Raw genomic sequence first — 23,597 nt, 5'->3', positions numbered from 1 at the left:
TGAGCTTACGTAGATATATGGAATGGAATATCTTTGGCCAATTTTGCTGTCTGTCTAACTCAGCCTCCTACGGGGGGTCACAGATCTCCCCACAGTGTCTGAGCCGGCAGAGTGCAGGTGCGGCCTTGAAGCCTCAGTAGTTAGAAAAACATTCCTCTGTCTTATCAGCCTAGCAGAACACACTGTTGATTGTTAAAAGAAAGCTTACTGAAGGAAAAAAAAATCAGTAAAAAGAAAAATTGGCTTCACCCTGGCTCAAACCAGGACACTTTGTGCCCTTAGATTTTTAATTTTTTTAGCCCAAATTGAACTATGAGTTTTAGTATATTTTGCTTTTGCAAGCAAGGTAAAGTTCAGCCACTAGAACCTCATCAACAGTTACCCTCATTTTCTAGCCCCCTAAACCACTACTGTCTTCAGGAACTCTGTACATTCCAGTGGATCTGTCTGAAAAACATTTTGACATTTTTCTTGAGCAGCTTCACTCCTGGAACTGCATTTGCCATCTCTGCCTGCAGTATCCTCATGTCTGTGAATATGTTGTCAGTTCCTGAGGGAAGAGCACCTTTTTCCTGTTACAGGGAGGCATTCTTCAGGTAGAGGGAACCTCAAGAAGATTTATGCTCTGGCTGTTATCTACATTGCAGGATCTGTCTGTGGTTTCATCCCATCGGTGATGGTGGAACGTGAATGTGACAGAAGATGTAATGTCACAAGAATTCAGGCACTTATCATCTCAATGAATTATCCAATAAGTGAATTGACATGATAGCTAACCCCAGTGCTCACTCTTTACTCTCTTAGTGCCTCAGGGGCGTGTAAATTGTACATCAGTAAAGTGTGGATCTGGACACATTGTGGTACTTACACTCATAGACTGAAAGACCAAGACCATGTCCCTGACCTCCCAACTCTTAACATCACGTTGTCTGACTGTGTCCTATCAGACACAAGATTTTAAAATATGACATGAGAAACAACCAGAAGCAAACGTATTATGTTGTAGCTTTGGTTGTGTCTTACAGAAAATCAGAAATCACCATAAGCTTCAAGACTTTACAAGTTTCTGAATTAATTCAGTTTTTTTCTGCCTGTATATCTAGTTGAGACTGTGAAACTTGACATTTTCTGGTAGCATACAGTTATTTCCAAAAGCCTTGAAATTGTTTCCAAGAGTGTATTGTTTTTCCTTTATCTCAAGAGTCACCATGTTCATAAATAAGAAAGTTACTGTTTGAGTCAATAACCAACTCACACAGGAACTGTGAGCATAAGTCATTGAGAAAACAAAAGCTGGGTTGGCTTTCTGCAGCTTGTGATTATGGAAGGAAATGAAGCAAGCAGACCACCACTAGCTCTGTCATTCTTCTGGAGAAGACTTATGTGGTGGTTTTCACTCCCATGGTGCTTGTGGTCACACTGATCAGCATAGACACTGCATCCCAACAAAAAAAAAGAATTTCGACAACTGGCTTTTGTCTGCAAGAGATTCCTTCCCTCCTTTGAACTTCTGAGTATAAGATGCAGCTCAGGGTAGGACTGATAAAGCACATGAAGAGCTGAAAGGGGTTTAGCTCTCACTGATACGTTGGTGGAGAAGAGAGGTGCAGTCTTCCATGCTGGAATTGAGAATTCACATGGGGAATGGTGTGCACATCTCTACTTGTGGAGAAATCCTGTTGTTCACTGAAGATGGTAAAGAATTTGACATTGTGATCACTGCATTAGTGCCTGTGGTGCTCAGAGAGATCTGAAGTCATTAACAAGACTTAAAGTGATAGAAATTACTTTTGGTGCATTTAAGCACCTGTTCAAGTTTGCATCATTTGAAATCAGTGAGTGACTGAAGTAGCCACTCCCATAAGACAATTTTGGGTGGGATATGCAAGAAATATGGCATTTCTCTCTAAAATAGTTGTGTCTTACAAAAACCTCAGATTTCCTGCAGTACTTCCCCCAGAGAAAAAATTCTTATATCACACAGCTAAGTCACAAATGTCAAAAGGGATCTTGTGTACAAATAGAAAAGAAGCTGAGAGAAAATGTGTTAGTTTGCCAGTTTAGTGTATGCACACTTTCCACTTTATGTTGCAGCTGAATCTAGTTGTGAGCTGGTTTCATAGCTTCTGAAAGAACCTGGCTGTGTGTGTGTTGGAGTCACCAGCTATAGCGTAAGAAGAGGCTTTCCAGTTGCAAATAATATTTGTAGGGATGTTCTTCTGGAATAATATAGCTGCATTGGTGCCTTGAGAGAGTCTATAGTGATAGCATAGGCAGCATCAATAGATAGATGGGCAGGCCCACCAGGATATTCCTACCAGTATTCGCCATGTGACCTTAATCAGAGGTAGAACTAAAATGAAGGAATGCTTGAAATACCAAAAATATGTCCCTTAGGAACAGCTGGGTATGTATACTTCCAGCTTTACTGACCTAGAGAAGACTGGACAGTCTTTAAGGTGAGAAGACAGCCATACAGTGAGTAAAATGTGCTATACATGGATGAGATAACAAGACAAAAACCACAATATTGGGATTCCAAGCTCCCAGCTCCTTCCTTCCTACAACATTGATCCTTGTACATGTTTATGCTGAAGACTCAGATTGCTGGGTTGGACAGTGTGCTGCTGTATACAAACAAAAGTGCTGAATGCTAAGTTTAAAGACAGGCAGATAGCCATATATATAAATGATCACTCATAGCAAGATCAGGTTGGGTATGAATGTACATTCAAGGTAGAAGCTAGTTGGGAGGTTTCCTCAAGTGTGAATTATCTTTTATGTGTAATCACAGTCATACCCAGGACTTTTTGCATTGACTTAGGTTAATAGGTAGTATCAGTAACTGCAGTACCTTCTTACACTTAGATATACAAAACAAAGCATAATTTCTGGTTCTTTTGAGGTACTATCCTTAGTGGAATATGAAGTCCTATTTTTAAGTAAGTGTAATTTTTCTGCACGTGATGAGATGTGGAGAACATTTGCTAGTAGTGTATTTGAAATCATACTTCTCTTTCTGACACTATTGTGTGCTGTGAAGGTTGTAATGATTTCTTAAAGTATTCAGGCCAAACAAATACTTAAGTAGTAAAAAAAAAGAAGGTCTTTCTAACATACATCCATAGAGACTTTGGAAGAGAGAAGACAGGAAAGACAGAACAAAAAGACAAGATTTTTTTTTTCTAAAAGGAATGTTTACATGAGTTTCCCAGGAGACATCAACAACTCTTTAAAAGTATCAGCTATAAAGTGCCAGTACAGCAGTACTGCAGACAAGTTGTTATTCTCTGAGGCAATTCAGCTGCTGTTATTTTTCAATCAATGATGTCTTTTTTGATTCTTATCTAGATGACCCTCGGGGCAAACATCAAAAAAAAATCCAAAGCAAAACACAGAATTACCTTAATCTGTATGCTGGAGATGGGCTGAGGACCCTCTGTATTGCAAAAAGAGTAAGTCGATGCAGACTCTTCGTTGGTCTTCAAGGAGAGTCTTGACAAAAATTAGTGAAGGCATTTATTCATTTGTTACTCTTGATCCATAACTTCTTTTTCATTCTATTCAATAAAGTACAAACGGGTCTGCATCACGTTGACTGTGCCCTCACATATTCTTTTTGATAGGTTCTCAGCAAGGAAGAGTATGCCTGTTGGTTAAAAAGTCATTTAGAAGCAGAATCCTCTGTTGAAAACCGTGAAGAACTTCTGTTTCAGTCAGCGCTGCGGATAGAGAAGAACCTGCATCTGCTAGGTAATGAAATGAGAGCTGGACATGAAATTAAAATGTGTTAAACATGCTGAAAGCTTGGCTATGAAATCCATTCTTTCCCTTAAATGGCTTCTGACAGGACAGAAATTGGCTTCTTTTTGCCTTTGTCGTGGCTGTCATGTGCAGCACCACAAAGGAATGGAATATAATGAGCAGAGCAGGCCTACCCTGTTTTCCCTGTTCCTGACATCTTTTTATCACTAGTGAACAGAGTGGAGGTGATACAAAGGTGATACAAATAGATACTAGGTGATACAAACTCACCTAACAACAGAGGTGAGTTGGACACAATATCATAAATGGGAATTGCTGCTCTAAACAGGAGTAGGACTTTGCCCAACCTGTCTGTGGGGTTTCATTTGCTTAGTGCCACTTAAACATGGCAGAGACTTCCACGACTCTGGTGGCACCAGAGACCCTCACTAATCCAAAGCTCACAAACTGCACTTGTGAGGGGCATCAACTCTGATGTGCTTGAGGTTCAGCACACGCCTGGGGCCTGTGCTTTCTGTCAGGAGGATTGCAGTCCTTCATAATGATGCAGTTGAAATCAAGGTATGTAAAATGTATACCAAGGCCAAAGCCATACTCTTCCTTTGCTCGGTTGAGATGTGGAAAGCACTGAGCCCTGAAATGTCTCTATATCCACTATTACTCCAAGCACCCAACTGCTTTCTCTGGCAAAGATGCTGGGACAGCCATGACACTGTTGGAGATAACAAACTTCACTAATTTTCAACATCCTTGCCTCTTTGAGATGAGATCCACTTTATCCAACTTCTGGTATGTCTACTACAGATCTCTAAGGCTCTCCATGTAGCCCATGGAGAGACCAGAAAAAAAAAAAAGGAAAAGAAGTGCAGTTCATTTGCTCTGCCTTAGATACCCACTTTAGGATTAGATGAATCAGGCCCTTAAAGTGTCTGTTTCTCTCCTCTCACTTAAAGGGGAGCATGAGGTGGCTAATTCAGACCACATTAATCAGGGAGATCCCACCATGGTTTTGTCTAGTGTCTCTGGCTGCACTCAGAGAATGAAAAAAAAAAGGAGGGGGGGAAGTGCAATTGAACTGCCAAACCAAGAAGTGAGCTCTAGCCAGAAGTACAGTCATTTGCCAAGAACCTCATACTGTGGTTTGTACCTAGCAATAATTATGGTTAAGTTGTGGGAATAAAAAAAGTGAGTTTGGAGAAGGAATTTCTTTTATTTTATGCACTGTTTGGATAATAATGGCTCTCCCAACATTACCCTGGGAAGGAGTTTCCAGGTACATGACTGGTGCTCAGACTTGCTGGTGCTCAGACGTCATGTGGACTTACCTTGATAAAATGTTTCTTTTGAAGGAGTAACCGTAGGAATAACAAATAGCTAAGAAAAGTCTGCTTTGCTTCCCCTGTTTTTCCATTTAATGTACATGTTTGTTACTTCCTATTCTCTAGCAGTGAGAGTTACATTTCCTCACGCTGAAGCAGCTCTGAAACTCAGTGGAGCACTGACCACTGATCAGTGGTAACACTGAACTTGGTCATGCTTGAAAGTCTTCTTTCTCTCCATGTACGAAAGCATGGGAAAGATACTCAGTCTCATACATAAACAGGTAGAAAGATACATTGAAAGCATGGAAAAGCCACATTTTGTTTTCACATAATGGTGAACAAATCTCTGATATGTTCTCTGCTGTATCTCATTTGGCAGTCGGTGTTTTTCTGGAAGAGCAAAGAGCAGCAACAAGGCAGGAAAAGGTTTATCTCTGTAGCCTAATGAGCTGTTGCCAAGCTGCAATTCTGCTGTCATTCCCCTTGAAAAAGGAAAAATCTCTAGTGGCCCAGCCTCTCCTAGTTGAGGAAGAAAGAACTGAAACTACATCCTAGAAGCAACAATATCTTCTTTAGGAACATTCAGAAGAAACGATGAAGATAACGATGAAGAGAACAAAGGAACATCAACCTTGTGAATGTCTGATGCCTAGAAGTGGCATCAGATTGCTTTTGAATTTTGAATTCTGGATTTATTTTTGGCTGTTCATGCAGATACTTACCCCAGCCTACTTTCTGTCCTCTTGATATCCCCCCCCCCAAAAAAAGCTGCCCAAATCTTGCAGTCTTTGGTAGTTCAGCTATTTCCCAAGAAAAGCGACTGCTGTTTGTTTGGGTTTTTTTTTTTAAATCAAAACTTACAATTTGACGTGGACCTGAAGTGCTCATTTCATGTGGAATATTTTGCTTTTTCTCTGGGCTTAGGTGCAACTGGCATCGAAGACCGTTTGCAGGATGGTGTTCCAGAAACCATTGCAAACCTGCGCAGAGCAGGGCTGCAGATTTGGGTTCTGACTGGAGACAAGCAAGAAACAGCTGTTAATATTGCATATGCCTGCAAGCTACTGGACCACGATGAAGAAATCATCACTTTGAATGCTGAATCACCAGTAAGCAGATCCAATACACAAGTTTACTTACGAGCTGGCTTTGCCTTATTTTCAACTTGTACAATTTAAAGTTTGATGGCTGTTTTTTTCCTTTCCCTCCTTTGTTTTTTTTGTTTGTTCTTCTTTTCCTGCTTCATTCGCGCTTTTCAGGTAGGACGTGCCTTGTTTTTTGAATACTTTTCAGTGAATCATGCTCCTACATCATAGTGTCATGTATCATCAACATCTTGCGTGTAGCTGGCTCCACCATGAATGAAAATACACCATCCCAGCATCAATGCCTGCCCTTGTTATGCATTTTCAAAACATCCCTGGTTTTGCTTATTGGCACTAACAGGTCTCCAAAAAGCAACCTGTTATTAAACATGTGTTGAGGAAGAAAACAACTGATTACCCCATTGAGAATTTGTGCTTTATTTTACACCACTGAGATGCAGTATTTAGATAACTCAAGTCATTCATGTTTTCTCAGGTGGCTTTTTCTCTGGAGATCGAAGCAATGCTTAAATTTTTATGCTAACACTGAGGCAGAAGTCCACACCTGCAGCAGTGCCTTGCTTCCTAACAGACCTTTTCTCATTCTTCTGAATTACTCGTCTTTCCTGTGCTCAACTTGTTGCAAGCAGACAGTCACAAAGAGTTTACTGATACGGTCTAACATACAAGGAACCAGACTGCTAGTGCTGTAGTCCTTTAATGGGTTGATAAAACTGGACTTCAGATCAGCAGAGGAGAGGTAGGCCAGCAGCATCCAGCTCCAGTTCCTTTCGAAAAGGAAGAAAAGATAACAGCATTTTCCCTTCTTGAGTGTATCAACTGAACTGGTAAATTGATCTTCCATGATTTCTCTTCTTTTTTTGTCGTAGTTTGCTGTAAGACCAATAGCATTTCATTTTAAATGTTCATATGTTCTCAATAACATCTTTTAGATGAGTACAGCTAAGAGAGAATTCAGCTTAAATAACCTTTAATTGGCCTACAATGATGCATAACACTTTGATCTGAGTTGTAGGCGTATACGTGGTGTTCAGCACCAGACTTAACTTGGTACTGGTACTGATTGTATCTCCTAGCACTGTTATTCTGAGAAGGAGCTAAAAGAAATTAGTTTACCATCTAATACTGCATGTTAAACAGGAATTAGGTTTTAAGCCTTTCGAGTCCTCGATGCTGACATATCTTCTGGAACAATTAAGTGAGTTTAGAACAAATAGAAAGGAAGATTATTAGGAATTAAAACTTGAACAGTGCTGCAAATATCACGCATTCTCCATATTCCTTATGCCTGAAATTACAGCAAACACAAATGTTTGAATACCTGTTCCTTTCTCTAAAGCATGTTTATTTTGAATTTTTTTTCAGGAGACATGTGCTGTGTTGCTGGAGCAGTGCCTGCAATGCGTAGAGTCTAAGTTTTCCAACAGCACAATAGACGAAGCTACTGGAAACATGACTGTTGGGTTCACCCCTCTCTATCCACCCTCTTCCTCTGTGCTTTCCAGCTTGGGCCTAGTGATTGATGGAAGGACTCTAGCTTATGCTCTGGAACCCACACTAGAAGATAAGTTTCTTGCACTCGCCAGGCGATGCCGCTCGGTGCTTTGTTGCCGCTCTACCCCGCTCCAAAAGAGTATGGTAGTGAAACTGGTCAGAGACAAACTCAAAGCAATGACCTTGGCAATAGGTAAGTATCTGAGTTTAAACTAGCCTGCCTTGACATATGCTGTGTTTTGAGATTTTTGAGGTTTTGACTTGCAGCAGGACCCTTCCAGCTGCCTCACAGCTCAAATAGCTTTTCGGTTTTGTCTGAAACTTTGTCTGACAACTCTTAACATATTTACTCTGACATATTTATTCAAACCCAAGATAGAACCCTGGAGTAGTAGTTGGGTTTTCTTCCTACAGAAGCTAGCTAATTGGGACCCAGGGTGAAGAACTGGGTTGTGCAGAGCAGTGTTTTGCAATCACTGTATTACAAAAACCAAAGTGGTGCTCATGTTTAAACTCAGCGTTCTGCATTTTCCATCACAAGTGGGACTTACAGCACAGAGTGTGAATTGGTCTTGTCAATATAGAGAACAGATTTGCAGTTGGCATCATGCCAGAGCTTACGCTTCTTCCCAGCTAATTACTTAGCTGGCAAAGGAGAGATTTTGTCAGTTACTCAGTTTTAAATCTGGCAGAATTTTCCATGTCTCCATGATTTTGACATAAGAAAAGTCAACCAGTTCTTTCACTATCTAAAGTTTAGGCTCTCGATGCATTACAAGGTATAATTGGAGCATATATTGTCACACACCAGCTTTCATCTACCTGTCTTGGTTAATCAAAGCAGCAACACATGGTTTAGACCTACCCATGAGAAACCCTAAGTACAGATAATAATTGCCAGACTCCTGTGATATCTGCATCACCAAGTGTGTGCTCATTATAGTCCTCATGCTCACTGTATTGTATCTAGCTCAAATATGCCTTTCTCATACTGAATTTATATCTTTGGCTGGCTGACTGTGGACATAATCATTAGCATATGTTGTCAAAAATGTCTGGCTGGTTAGCTTGAATTATCCAGAATGCTTAAAAACACTGGTGGAGGCTGGGCAGCTTGTGTTTTCATTTTTTCTGAGCATCTTGAGCCTGTGAGTTGAACTTAAGCATCTGTTGTAGCTTAAAAAGCTGAGCTGTATACACTCTCTCTTTCCACCAGCATAAGGTGACTTGGGGTGGTGTTGCACAGTCACAAAGATACATCACACAGCTTTGTCAGGTGAGCAGATGCCACTCTTACATGTACCAACAGCAGGGAAACTGGGGTGAGATGTGAATGTGTGCCTCAGCCACTGAAGTTTCTTATGGTTACCTAATACAGTTTCATTTTCTACTAGCACACTGGCTGTAAATTTAAGAGGTTAAGAGCTAGATAGATGTTCCCTTCTGTTACCTGTTCTGTGGCACCTGTCACTTGTGGTATCATGATAGGAAAGCAGAGCAAGGGAGAGTGACTGTGCAACCAATGTAGTTAAATCTACCTGTAATGGGTGTATTAAAGATCACCACCTGGTCAATCCAAGTAAAAAAATCACCTACTTTTAATCTTTATTGTATTTTTACTGTTTAGGCATTCTCATTGGCTTTAGGCCACCTTCTGCATTTCATTCTTAGTCATACCTGATTGCAGGCACAGTTTATAAGGAAGCAGAAGTATTGGGAACCTCATTCTCAGCCTATCAGTGGTTTAGTATTTATGCAGGTTAGGCTCAATACTTGAATTTTAAATCTTACTAAAAAGGCATGTTTTATTTTTACTTTTCTATTACAAGAAGTGTACAAAGATCAGTTTTGCCAAGCTTTGAACCTTATATTCCAAAGATGGGTCCTTTCCTGACCCACATCTCCCTTACTATGCCCACCCAACACTCAGTAACGATTGCTTTTCCTTTGCTTTGCTGCTGCTAATTGTTCCTGATCTACTAGTGACAACAAAAATGTATATTGTGATTTTTAGGTGATGGTGCTAATGATGTCAGCATGATCCAAGTGGCAGATGTTGGCGTGGGGATCTCTGGTCAAGAAGGCATGCAGGTAATGTTGCTTACTCACTGAAAAGCACTTCCATGAAAGGGTGAAATAGGCACTGCCCATAAGTCAGCTTGACCAAACTGCTTTAGGATAGCCAGCACAAATAAAGGAGAAGTGACAAGTTGTGCTTAGGAGTACCAGCAGCACACTGTAAGGATACTTTCAGCTTGAGTTTGAGCTGGTGTTTGTTCTCAGATCTGTGGTGAACTTAAACATGCTACCTTCTCAGCAAATTCACCTTATCAGATTCCTCTAAGCTTAGAAATCATTTATTAAATACTGATTCAAAGGAGGGAGAAAAGCCCAGCTATGCATTATTTAGGAAATAAAGGTTTATTCTGGCTTTTACTCTCCTCTCTCCTGCATTGCTTGGTACACTTATCCTGTGGAGAGGCTGCACAAGCACATCCAGATGATGCAGCTTATTTGCATAGTGTGGTGGTGACCCCCAGCCCAGCCACCCACACATCTCGCTCACACAGCTTGTTCAGACAGCAGAACAGTGATGAAAGAGAAAATTGCAGCCCTTTGCAGAACCACTGCTCCCCGCACACTGTTCCAAGTCTTGGTTTTCTCCACATTTCCTGCCACAGGGAATGGCAAGGTAAGGAAACTTGCCCTGTAGTCTTTTGGATGTGTTCAGCCTGTGATTACTGTATTTGGCATTGTATTAGAGGTACTTCTCCAGACCCAAGAAGAGAGGATGTGTGTGTACAGGATGTGTTCCCTACTGTATTACCAGTTACCTCTGCCTCCTCACCTGCCAGTGTGGTTCAGTTGCCTTGTTGGCACCAGACGTGGCAGTAAAACACAGAGAATGAGGAAGACACCTCATTTCCACAACCTACCTTGTATTTGGGCTGGGTGCAGACCTGATTGCATGAGAAAACAGAGTTGCTGAGTACATGACAAAGAATTCTTCGGAGAACATGGGAAGTATTTCCATCCTGAGGACCTAGGCAGATGAACATGCTCCTTAGCTTAGCTACCAGTGGGTGGTTCTCTGACCCTCATTGCATTTTTTGCAACACTGGCTGGATATTTTGCTTAAAATGGAAGTCATCCTTCACACAGTGCACAAGTTGGCTGTAGAATTTTATTCCACGGAATTTCATGAATGCTGTAATTTAATTGGGTCAACACACACTTTTATGAAACAAAAATTTACCTGAGCTATGAACTTGGATGTCAACTCTGTGCATTTTCTGACCTGTAGGTCGCCAGAAGCTAGGAGAGTACTCTGTAGAAAAGTCAGTAGATGTTTTTCTTGCTTATTATTATTATTACTCTTCCAAAGGCATCCTCACTTGGCCATTGTTGGTGCCTGGATACTAGGGAAGATGGGCTTCAGCTTGATCCAGCAGAGCTATTACACTTTTCCTTCATGTAATCACCCAGTGTATTCAGTCCATGTAATAGCCAGGGCAAGTGGGTGTCTATCAATATTATTCAAACAAACAGATTTCAGGCCTTCAATCCATTAAAAATGCCTTTCCAAATGTGTTAGCAGCTGTAAGTTAGACTGGAAAGAAGCTGCCACAGAAATATTCAGATACTCATTGTGCATGTGGCACCCCAGCCACAGGCCCTGTGAGTGTGACTGTGATGGCTGGAGAGGGCAGGAGAAATGGAAGTTGTAGATGAAGCTGATACCAAGTGTCTTTGTAGTTCCACAGCCTTCACTAGGTTCCAGGAGCTTTGTGTTATTTCTGCAGGATCACTCTGCAGGCAGTCCTGGCTCGAGAGAACCCAGAGGAGACTGATTTTGTGGGGTCCCCTCCAAGCCTGTAAATTCAAAAAAGTCTACCTCAGAGACCTTGGTTCTTATCATCTCCTATGAACTTATTAGCTCCTACTGTCAATGTATTAATTCAGATCACTGTTTTCCCTAAAGCAGACATCTAGTGCTCCTAGTATATTTTTTTTACTCCTCTCCCCATTTTACAACTTTCAGTTGAGTTCCTACACTTAAAATCATCACTCCTCTAATGCCCCTGGCTTTCATGATACATTCAAACCTGAAAGCTATTTGCTCATTAACCTGTTAAACTACCTGCTTGATTTTTTTCTAAATGAAAGCTCAGCAGGGTGGAAAATCTTTCTAGTTGTTTATAATTCCCTTCCTTTCCTGCAAGGTTCTGAGGAGCCATGCAGGCCTCTTTACTGTAAACAACTGCCAGGATCTTGCACACGCAGGTACTCAGAAGGCGTTGAGCATTTGCATGTCTAAACCAGCAATACTCTCTGATTTATTTTCTTTCCACGTCCTATGGAAGCGTGTGGAGCATGAATCACTTCTTCCCTGTGAGTAAAATGTGAAAAATAAAAATGTGAAAAGCAAGGAGATGTATTGAGACGAAATAGACATGCAAATGTCATTGGATAACACCATCATCTTCGCTGCGTTTCTCGCTGTTATCAAAATAGAACCAAAAAAAAGAAGAAAAACAAGCACTTCTCACAATATATTGTGAAGTACTATGTTAGAATCACAAGTGAAAAGAAGCTGGCAGTTTTGTTTTGACAGTGGAATAGGCTGAGATGGGGGGGAGGACGACAAGGAAGCAGGCATAGCACAGCTCTCTTCTCCTCAAACTGCAAGACAGCTGCACGTCTGCAGGAGAAATCAGCCTGTTCTGTGTGAGGAGTGGATCTCAGTACCTGAGAAATCCCAGGATGTATCAACTTATTAAAAAATGTCCCAGTGCTTATATACATACACTGGCTAAATTACAATGCAGTATTACAACTTCCCTTGCATACTGTTCTAGAGTTTATTTTAATAGCTCCTCCAAGCACCTTCTTGGGAAAACTGAGCCCTTTTTGATGATCTACCAAGAAAGGGAATTAGAAAAAATTAAAAGGAAAGATGTATCTCATCTAAAAATACAGCCAGAATATACAGAGTGTGAGGAAAACACCTTTGGAGGTTTTCACCTTTCCTCATGTTTTTGCTGGACTGTGAGAAGAAAGGTGACACCAAAATAGAAAATGAAATGTAAAACGATATTAAATGAAAACTTAGTGTGATCCTAATGGCGTGGAGGATCATGAAATGACTGTGATGACACCAAAAGATCTCATCTAGATGTACAGTACCCTAAGTTATAGTCAGAAGTAGAGAGAAACTGGGTGATTCATTTTGTCAGTGTGACTTGGCAGTCTGCACAGTCACAGAGGAGCCTCATCTACTGCGATATTTTTTCACAGACAGTTTCAGAAAACACACAAATTAAAAAAACCCTCCACACACTGATCTCAGGGCAGCCGAGTAAATTTTATAAGCCAGGATTGCAAATGTTAATTAAAACTACTATTTTTATTGCTTTGTCTTCTGAAGTCCAGTAATTATGATGCAGCCATTTAATGGTGCTTTTCTTATTTTCTTCTCTGGAAATACGTTTTGCCCTGTAAGTACCCTGTAATTACCCTGTAGTTTTTACAGAGAAAGATGTAACAGCCACCATGTTCACATGTGGACCCTGAGCCTCCATGCTCATCCAGCTGCAACTGCCAGCCATTCTCCCACCCCTTGCTTTTTGCTGCTGCTTGTCACCATCTGGAACATGGGCTGTCATCTCCTTTGGGTGAGGACCAGGATGCCTGGCATGTTCTGCCAAGCTGCTGGGTTGGCTCACAAGGTGTTCCAAGTCGCTGTAGCATTTCAGATGTACCCTGATGGATTTCAATTCTTCATCAGTACCATTTCCATTGGCTGTATGAGTTGAAGAAGGTGACTAGACTCACTGTTGGTGTTGAAGGTGATGCTTTAGAATAATGATTCCAACTTGTCTTTCCTTCAAGGCGGTGATGGCAAGTGACTTTGCAATCCCAAGGTTCCGGCATTTGGAGAAGCTCTTGCTTGTTCATGGCCACTGGTGTTATTCCCGACTTGCTAACATGGTGCTGTATTTCTTCTACAAAAATGCAGTAAGTGTTTTAACTCAGTAGCTTTATGGCACCACATGTTTCCAGGGTTTATTTTTTGAGCATTAGGTCAGCCCCTTCAAATGGTTTATAAACAAGCTGCGAAGAGATGTGCAGAGTTGGAAGGCAGCTGACTGCCATTTGCAGAAATACAGGGCCCGAAGTATAACAGCTCCAGTGTGCTGCTGAATGTGCAAATTAGGTAGCAGAAATAACAAGCACTGCTTTGAAAACTGCTCTTTATAGAACAGTTTTGCAGAATTTAGCTGGCCAGACACAGGAGTCTTTAATGCCAAAGCCATCCAGCCTTGGTCCAAAGTAGCAGTTGAGTGTCTTTTCTCTTCCTATCTCCTATTCTTGCTTATGAATCACTGTACATATTCCCAAGTGACCTGAGATATTTTGAGTCCTCTCTGTGTCTCAGATGCAGAGACTGGAAAGGTTTTTTCTTGATTTATGTTACTCTCAACTAACCAAGAGAGGAAGCACAGTGTGGTAAAGAACAGACTATGGATTTGCGCTTCCTCCCTGGCGGATGAAAGGGGAGTCACTCCAGTACTGGGCACTGAGCCAGTAGCAGCTCAATTCCTTGGCCCTAACAAAGGCCTTTGCATTGATCTCAGGGTACAAAGATGATTAATTGAAAACTGCCAAACAAGACAACCAAGAATTCCATCGGCTGTGTAGGAATCACTCACAGGCCTGCAGATCTGCTCACTTGTGACTCCTACAAACCCTCTTGGGAGCAAGGGACATGAAGAGGCAGGGAAGAGAGGAGAGCCACAACTCTCAGACCTCTGTTTGCTCCAGAGGGCAACATGTGAACTGTGAGGGGGAGGCTGGATTTTATCTTCAATATCAGAATAAAAGCAGCTTTCAATTTCATAGAAGCTGCTTTCCGAATTTAATCTAATCCTCCGTTTTTTCAATCAATGGCAACTTTTTCATGCAAATTTATCCCTGCTTGACTAATCCCAACTGATCTCGATCTGAAGGCAGGTATTTTATCAGGACAAGACCATCATTTGCTCAAAGTTCTGAACATCTCAAGCGTACCTAAGGGAGATAAAGAAATAACAAAGCATCTTTGCGTTAACACAATCATGTTAAAACATGTTCTGTGGTGTGATCAGAAAGTGCACACAGGCAACCTTCCAGACACACACACAAAAAAAGAAAGGACTTGGATAGTCTAAACTGCTGCCTGGGTCTGAAATACCAAGCAGTTTTAAATAATGCTGTGATGAGTGGAGAGCTACCTGGTGAAACACAGCAGTGAAACAGATGCTGGTGTTCAAATGCCTGAGTCTCAAGGCTTAATCCTTGTCGGTTCATGTCGGGGGAGAAGATGGGGTTTTCTCCACAATCTTGAATGATGCTGAACGTCTGTGCTCCCACCCCTAGTGCTGTATATTTCCAAGATACCCTTTGGCTTAACGGTATTGAATCTGAACTTCCAAGAAGTGTATGCAGACCATCTTACATCAAAATAAAATGTTAAAAAAGTCACGTCCATCAGACGTTCCAGCAATCCGCAGCCGGAGAGCTTGGTTGTACATCTACATTTTTGCTCAGCCCCTGTAAAACCTTGCATTTCCTTTGGTACAACTCCCTTTGATTACAAGTGTTATTTCTCATGCCATTTTTAGTAAGGCGTTTTCAGAAGTTGCTGCCTCAAGGCTGAAGTACAACTGAAGAATATCTCTTTGTGTTGGCTCTGCTCTGGCAGCCTTGAGAGCTTTCTGAGCGTTGCTTGTTGCTACTGACTGGGGTATCCAGTCATCTAGACATGAATATGTCTGACATAGCACCTGCCCTTAAGGAAAAAGTGTTTGAAAATGAAACAGATGAGCACCTGATCCCTTTGCAAGGAGACTACTCCAGATGATTCTCCACAGAGAGTCAAGACAGCTACACTGCAAATATTCTGCAAGGTTGTTGGTTTTTTTCCCCATTTGCTCATAGTATGGAATTTTTCATCCTCCACTAGAACCTCTCTAATTCAATGTTTAAACTCCAAACTGCTGCAAAAGCCATTTGGAATCTCAGAGTACTTATCCAAGAAGATGTTGGCTCAGGGGAGATAATAAAAATACAAGTGAAATATAAATCAAAACATAGGACGACTGGAAATATCTGAGCTTGACAAAAAGGCATTTAACAAAATTCTACCTGCTTCTTTCCTTTTATGCATTATCTCTGAAAGACAGCACTGGACATTTTATTGATATACACTTCATTCACTGAGGAATTCTGTCTGGGGCCACATTCATGAAAGAGTCTCTTTGGGGGGGGGGAAGAAAACCTTTTTTATTAAAATTCTAACATTCTATTTGAAATTAAATTGAACACTTGTTTAATAGAAAATAAAATGTCAGGGGGAAAAAAATCTGATTTAAGGTTGGTTACTGAAATGTCATTTATTTGTGCAGCTTTCTTTTAGAGCACTGCTGAGATCCATACTAGAGGTGGTAGGAAAACTTTCAGCTAACTGTATTTTTATCAAACTAACTGTTTTTCGTCAGAACTGAACTGTTTCCAAGACAGGTTAGTTTTAGCAAGGCTCTAGAGAGGAAAATGTCTTAGGTTCAGGATTAGCTGAATTTTGTTTATTTCAAATGAGTGAGATGAAAGTATGTAAATACACATATTTATTGCAATTCTGGTTTGAGAAAAAGACTCCAAAAGTTTTGTTGAGTTTCCAGAAAGGAAATAAATGTCACTAACTGTTCAATTTTGAAATGAAATTGCCACCTCCCAGCCAACTGTACTGAAGAGGGCAAACTCTGGTAACTCAGTCTTGTTTGAGCCAGAGAAAGATTTTTTTTTTTCCTTGAACCTTTTTAAAAAAAAATTTCCAAAAGGGATCCTTAAAAAAAATGCTGCCATTTAACATTACCTGGTGAAACACAGCAGTGAAACAGATGCTGGTGTTCAAATGCCTGAGTCTCAAGGCTTAATCCTTGTCGGTTCATGTCGGGGGAGAAGATGGGGTTTTCTCCACAATCTTGAATGATGCTGAACGTCTGTGCTCCCACCCCTAGTGCTGTATATTTCCAAGATACCCTTTGGCTTAACGGTATTGAATCTGAACTTCCAAGAAGTGTATGCAGACCATCTTACATCAAAATAAAATGTTAAAAAAGTCACGTCCATCAGACGTTCCAGCAATCCGCAGCCGGAGAGCTTGGTTGTACATCTACATTTTTGCTCAGCCCCTGTAAAACCTTGCATTTCCTTTGGTACAACTCCCTTTGATTACAAGTGTTATTTCTCATGCCATTTTTAGTAAGGCGTTTTCAGAAGTTGCTGCCTCAAGGCTGAAGTACAACTGAAGAATATCTCTTTGTGTTGGCTCTGCTCTGGCAGCCTTGAGAGCTTTCTGAGCGTTGCTTGTTGCTACTGACTGGGGTATCCAGTCATCTAGACATGAATATGTCTGACATAGCACCTGCCCTTAAGGAAAAAGTGTTTGAAAATGAAACAGATGAGCACCTGATCCCTTTGCAAGGAGACTACTCCAGATGATTCTCCACAGAGAGTCAAGACAGCTACACTGCAAATATTCTGCAAGGTTGTTGGTTTTTTTCCCCATTTGCTCATAGTATGGAATTTTTCATCCTCCACTAGAACCTCTCTAATTCAATGTTTAAACTCCAAACTGCTGCAAAAGCCATTTGGAATCTCAGAGTACTTATCCAAGAAGATGTTGGCTCAGGGGAGATAATAAAAATACAAGTGAAATATAAATCAAAACATAGGACGACTGGAAATATCTGAGCTTGACAAAAAGGCATTTAACAAAATTCTACCTGCTTCTTTCCTTTTATGCATTATCTCTGAAAGACAGCACTGGACATTTTATTGATATACACTTCATTCACTGAGGAATTCTGTCTGGGGCCACATTCATGAAAGAGTCTCTTTGGGGGGGGGGAAGAAAACCTTTTTTATTAAAATTCTAACATTCTATTTGAAATTAAATTGAACACTTGTTTAATAGAAAATAAAATGTCAGGGGGAAAAAAATCTGATTTAAGGTTGGTTACTGAAATGTCATTTATTTGTGCAGCTTTCTTTTAGAGCACTGCTGAGATCCATACTAGAGGTGGTAGGAAAACTTTCAGCTAACTGTATTTTTATCAAACTAACTGTTTTTCGTCAGAACTGAACTGTTTCCAAGACAGGTTAGTTTTAGCAAGGCTCTAGAGAGGAAAATGTCTTAGGTTCAGGATTAGCTGAATTTTGTTTATTTCAAATGAGTGAGATGAAAGTATGTAAATACACATATTTATTGCAATTCTGGTTTGAGAAAAAGACTCCAAAAGTTTTGTTGAGTTTCCAGAAAGGAAATAAATGTCACTATCTGTTCAATTTTGAAATGAAATTGCCACCTCCCAGCCAACTGTACTGAAGAGGGCAAACTCTGGTAACTCAGTCTTGTTTGAGCCAGAGAAAGATTTTTTTTTTTTCCTTGAACCTATTTACAGAAACATTTCCAGAAGTGATCCTTAAAAAAAATGCTGCCATTTAACATCTTATAGGTTTGGTTATAGTATGGGCTCACAAAGAGTGAGAGGTGTGTTGCTGCTGATATAGAAGCCACTTCAACATAGGATGCAAACATTGCCTGAAAATATATATACATGTGTATATATATATATATACATACATACATGTACATTTCTGTACAGCAGACTGACCCTCTTATTCTGTGGCAATTCCCCTTCTCAGGATAGACTCACTTTCCTTCAAGCAGTTTTCACTGACCAATCAAGGCCACAACTTTCTTTTTTTCTCCTACATTTAAAGCTCAGCCCTATTTTGGTGTATGGATAGAACAGATCTACATTTTCCTCTGTAGATCTAACAATGGTGAAGGGTTGACATAACCCAGCAGGCTGAAAGCTTTTGAGAACACAATACAGAAAGAAGAGGAAGTGAAAGGAGAGGTCATGTCATTTCCCTTCTTCATAGTTCAAATGGGTAAAACCCTCAAGGGACAGTTACCAAGGGTTTTCTGGTTGCCTTCTGTTGAGTTCTAATGACTTCACAAAGAATGATAAAAATTGCAGTTTTAGGAGGACCAGGCCTGGGAATTTATTACCTTCCCTAGGAAGCTCTCTGTCTTTTTCTGGGCCTCAAATGGTGAGATCAGCACCTCTCCTGAGACTTTCAGTCTGAGGATCCTCCATGCTGCAGAGACTGTAGAACCAACAAGCTGTGTGGTTTGTCTCTTTTTGGATGATTCTAACCCAGCTGTGTGGACAATTCCAATGCAGCTGTGAATGCAGTTGTTTTCTTTAAGCAGCTGAAAAGGAAGGGAGACTGAGGAATCTTTAGGGTGCTGCTAATTTGCAGAGTTTCAAAGCAAAAAGATAGAATAGTTAAGACAACATTATTGGACTTTACAGTTTTACCTTCCTTGTTGCTGCTTATCTCATGTTGATCTTGCAAAAAACTTCCACATTGACTTCTTGCAGAGCAGCTGAGCCTCCCAAAACACGTCAAGCCAGCAGAGGATATTGTTATGGAATTGCTTACCCTTACACTAGTAATGTGCTATGAGGTCAGTACTCACATACCTAGAGGTCAGTGATGGTTGGGAGATGGTTGGGAGAGCTCAGGGGTTCACTTGATCTGAAAGACAATTTTGTGTGAAGTCATCCCTGACATGTGGGATCTGAGGTTCCAGCAACACAAAGCCAAGTGTGAGAGATGTTTGCAGCTTAGCAAAGCAGTCTGGGCATCAGGAACAGGCAGTTATAGACTAGGTGTCCTTAGAAGGATTGCTCACATATTAAAAGTTCATCGACAATTCCTTGCAGAACTGCAATCAGAATGGTTTCAGAACACGATGGGTGGTGACTCTTCTTATCCTGTCATATTTACAGCATTGCTCATTCTGTTTCAGATGTTTGTGGCCCTTCTCTTCTGGTACCAGTTCTACTGTGGGTTCTCTGGCTCATCAATGATTGATCAGTGGTATCTCATCTTCTTTAATTTATTCTTCTCTTCTCTGCCACAACTGATCACGGGCGTGCTGGATAAGGATGTGCCAGCTGAAGTGTTGATTGCTGTACCTCAGCTTTATAAAAGTGGCCAGAATATGGAGGTAAAACTTCTTGCTTTTTCTATTTTTTTTCCTAGACATCCTTAGTTTCTAATGAAAAACAACCCTGGTCTCAAAGGGTGGTTGACTGATAAAAACAGTCTGGGAAGGCACTAATAACATTTAGTGATCTTTCTCATCTGAGTCAGTGCATCTAAATGCCCAAAGTACATTGCAAACAAACATAAAGCTGTATTTTGAGATATGTCATGGGGAGAAGGCTGGATGCTTTAAGTCATCCCAAGCTGAACACCTCCCTAATGGTCCAGACTCACAACTAACCACCAAAGTAAAGCAGGTTATACCTTGCAGACCAGACTTTCACAGAATAGCCTCACACTACTTACACAAAACTCCAGGGCCCAGCCCTTTACAGTCAGAAGTGAAAGATGGTGTTAGGAGGAAGCAGAGGTCGACAGGCTTAGATATAGACTCTGAGGGAGGTAGTAACCAGCAAGATGACAGATCCAGCTGAAATGTCTGTTGAAAACAACTTGTCCCCATCTGCTTGAAATGTACAATGAAAAAAGAAGAAATTGCAGGAGGGATTTGAGCCAAACTATTTCTGGTAATTACAGTTACAGCGAACTGCGGGAAAAATCTCTCTGCTTGGCAGAACTATCCGTATGAAGACATTGCTTCCAAAGCAAAAGCTTTTCTTAAAAGTATCTGACATTGTGTCCTCTGAGAGGAGACAGTCAGTATGTCTTGCCACTAACTGTGCACCTGCATTTGATACCCTACATCTTTAGTGACGTTCCTTCAAACTGTCCTGGCAAGATGAAAGGATCATCTTAGCATCACTTATTTCTGTTGCTTTAGTCCAAATTCTCTGTTTTACACCCAGCTGTTGTTCTTAATTTTATACACTTATTCTGTCCCACTGGTCTGTAACATTTTTTTTCATGTTTTTAAGGTGATAGAAATCTTAAGCTCATTGAGAAGTCCTGTCCACCTGTCCTCAGCTGGCAAACTGAGGAGCAAAGTCTCCCAGGTTCACAGTCCAATTATTTTCACAGTGAAGCCCAGGGACCATTCTAAGTTTGTTTTAAAATCTAGTGAGCATGTTCTCAGAATGGTTATATAATAAGGCATTTTTAAAACTTGCCAATGATCCTGCTTCAGGTAGGATCTCTCTCAAAAAGGTATCACCAATTCAAAGCCCATGGAAGGGGCCTCTGGAGGCCTTCTGTTCCAGCCTCCTGCCCAGAACAGCTTCAGAGCTAGATAGGGTTTCTCAGGTCTTTATCTAGTTCAGTTTGGGATGTCTCCAGGAATGGAGATTCTGCAGTCCCTCTAAGCAACCTGTTCCAGTGCTTAACTGCATGTTATTTCAGTAGGCCAAATAACACCAGAATTGTTTCTAAGGATCTGTCAATTCACATTTTGAAGCTGCAGTTATATTCTCCACAGAGCTAAAGAGCCCTGTTGAGCCCAGTGGGTGCAGATGAAAGCCTATATCCCAAAATAAATTAAATAAATATTTTGTCATTTATGAACTATTTTTCCTTATACCCAGCTCCTTCCTATGGCCATCCATACCTCTGGAATTGTGTATGTCCTTAAATCCAAATTTTAGTTTAATATTGTTTCATAGCAAGCAATTTTCAGCCCAGACACACAGATACACGTGTGTGTACATGTAAATATGCTTATTTAGGTATTTGTATTACAGCATATATTGCTGCACTGCTTGCTGAAGATCATTGTTGTGGATCTTCTTTTCTGACTGTGTGTGCATTTTCTAGCTTGTCAGAAATAGTCATGTGAATAAATACTCTGTGCTTTCATGTCCATGCTGTAAAGCGCATTTACATCATTCATTAAAGGTGCTTACACCTCAGGGAGCTCCTCCTGAAATCAGCAGTCTCACTGGAGTGCATAAAGCTGGGCATCTTCTTAAATGTTTGCTGGCCTGAATGTCAGATTCAAATGACACTCTCTGCCAGGAGTGAAAGAAAACAAAAGAAAGCAGAAGAGTTCCCAGAACAGAGCGACTTCTAGGTTGACTCTTCATAGTTCAGCCCCAAGAGTACCCTCAAGATTGGCAAAGTTGTGAAACTATTTGCACCAGCCTTTAAAAGTGCCCATTTGAATGCCCCCCTCAAAATACTTACCCCGAGCCAACAGCAGTTTCACTGGGCTCTGATTTTCTTCACTTTTCTTTTGTGCTGCAGGAGTACCAGCCACACATGTTTTGGATGAACATGATTGATGCTATGTATCAAAGCCTGGTTTGCTTCTTCATCCCCTATTTTGTAAGTGTTTGGCTTAAGGCAGCCTATTTCTAGCATTTTTGCAAGAACTAGTGATACAACTTGGGGTAAACTCTGTCTCTTTCTTTACAGAGTTACTATGATTCAGAGGTGGATATCTTCTCCTGGGGAACTCCCATCACCACAATAGCTCTTTTCACCATCATACTGCATTTGGCTATAGAAACCAAAACTTGGGTAAGGTACCCACAGCCTACATATGCTTAATTATTTTCATAGTGCCACTCTTCAAAAGCAGAAGATGGTCATTTCATCATATTCTATTTTTAGCAGGCATTTTAAGCAAACGTGGAAAAGGATTTAAACTGATCTGCAAACAGCTTTGTGGGTTTGTGCCTATAATAAGAATTTTAGAATATACAAGGCTGCAAACACTTTGCTGTGCATGGATTTGGCTCCAGAAATTATTAATTCAGAATCACAGCAAGTTTCTCAGAGTAGAAAGAATCATTACTCTTTTGTTGTTGGTTTTTTTTTGTTCTAGACTTTCCTCCACTGGTCATCTTGCATCTTCAGTATCCTTTTATTTTTCTTTGTGGCTCTGGTTTACAATGCTTCCTGCCCAGTGTGCCATCCTCCATCCAATCCCTACTGGACTATGGAAAGGCTGATGGGAGACCCCATGTTCTATTTCACTTGCATTATATCACCAGTCATTGCGTTGCTGCCCAGGTATTGTATCTGACTACAGGAACAAACCACAGCTCCTGGCCATAGACCACAGGGGTGGGATAATTGTAGACTGTTGGTTGAACTTCCCTGGCCATGGAGAGATTTGCTACCCTCTGAGGTTTTCTGTGATGCTTCCAGATTCAGCCCATTCTTCCATAACATGCATAGTACAGAAATTCTGATAGTGCGTTGTGGACTGACTTGCCTACTTAGGGATGTAGGAGGCCTGCCCTGCAGACAGATTCCCATTGCCTTTTATTCCCCATCATGTGTAATCACAAGGTGAATCACTGGCTAAAGCTGCAGTCTGATTTCACTGCTTGTTATCTATTAAATTATTAGCACAGCATTTGGAGCTTTTCATCTGCAAGTGTTCTTGTGTTGAACACAAGAAAGGCACGTGAAACTTTCCTCTTTTTCTGTCTCCTACTTTTTGTCTTAGCTGTTTCCTCTTAATAATGCCTTGGGTACTTCCTTCTTTCAGTTCTTTTCACCTGCATATTCTCCTCTTGCAGATTCCTGTACCGAACCCTCCAGGGAACACTGTTCCCAACTGAGCTTCAGCTTGGACGCCAGTTGATTAAACTACCCCCGGAGATGCGCACCCAGCTGCTGACCAAGTTGAATGTAAAGGAAACAGCACATCAGGCACAACTCTTTGCAGACACCTTCTCACCCAGCCTTGGCTCAAATGCTGGTGGTTGTTTCAAGGCTTATAACCAAAGCACACCCCTGCCAACTTCTCCTCAAACGACCGAGTCGCTTTTCCCACCGCACGCACAGGCAGAACGTGCCCCAGGGCAGGCTGTGGCTGGCGCCCCCCGGGGCGGAGGGG

The 23,597-nt window shown here is 41.1% G+C and overlaps 1 protein-coding gene across 1 annotated transcript in view; it reads left to right on the top strand.

Moving 5' to 3' along the window:
- The window catches only part of ATP10A (ATPase, class V, type 10A), a 120,997-nt gene that overhangs the window by 96,144 nt on the left and 1,256 nt on the right, over positions 1-23,597 (top strand). The window contains exons 11-21 of the mRNA XM_009998756.1: positions 3,352-3,455; positions 3,627-3,753; positions 6,012-6,196; positions 7,559-7,880; positions 9,702-9,778; positions 13,580-13,705; positions 19,617-19,817; positions 21,992-22,072; positions 22,163-22,267; positions 22,575-22,762; positions 23,278-23,586. Coding sequence (XP_009997058.1) covers positions 3,352-3,455; positions 3,627-3,753; positions 6,012-6,196; positions 7,559-7,880; positions 9,702-9,778; positions 13,580-13,705; positions 19,617-19,817; positions 21,992-22,072; positions 22,163-22,267; positions 22,575-22,762; positions 23,278-23,586 — 1,825 coding nt within the window. The remainder of the gene's footprint in view (positions 1-3,351; positions 3,456-3,626; positions 3,754-6,011; positions 6,197-7,558; positions 7,881-9,701; positions 9,779-13,579; positions 13,706-19,616; positions 19,818-21,991; positions 22,073-22,162; positions 22,268-22,574; positions 22,763-23,277; positions 23,587-23,597) is intronic.

Source organism: Chaetura pelagica, unplaced genomic scaffold, assembly GCF_000747805.2.
Source record: "Chaetura pelagica isolate M959 unplaced genomic scaffold, ChaPel_1.0 scaffold120, whole genome shotgun sequence".
In the NCBI taxonomy this organism is placed as follows: Eukaryota; Metazoa; Chordata; class Aves; order Apodiformes; family Apodidae; genus Chaetura; species Chaetura pelagica.
This window is presented reverse-complemented; position numbering and strand designations above follow the sequence as displayed.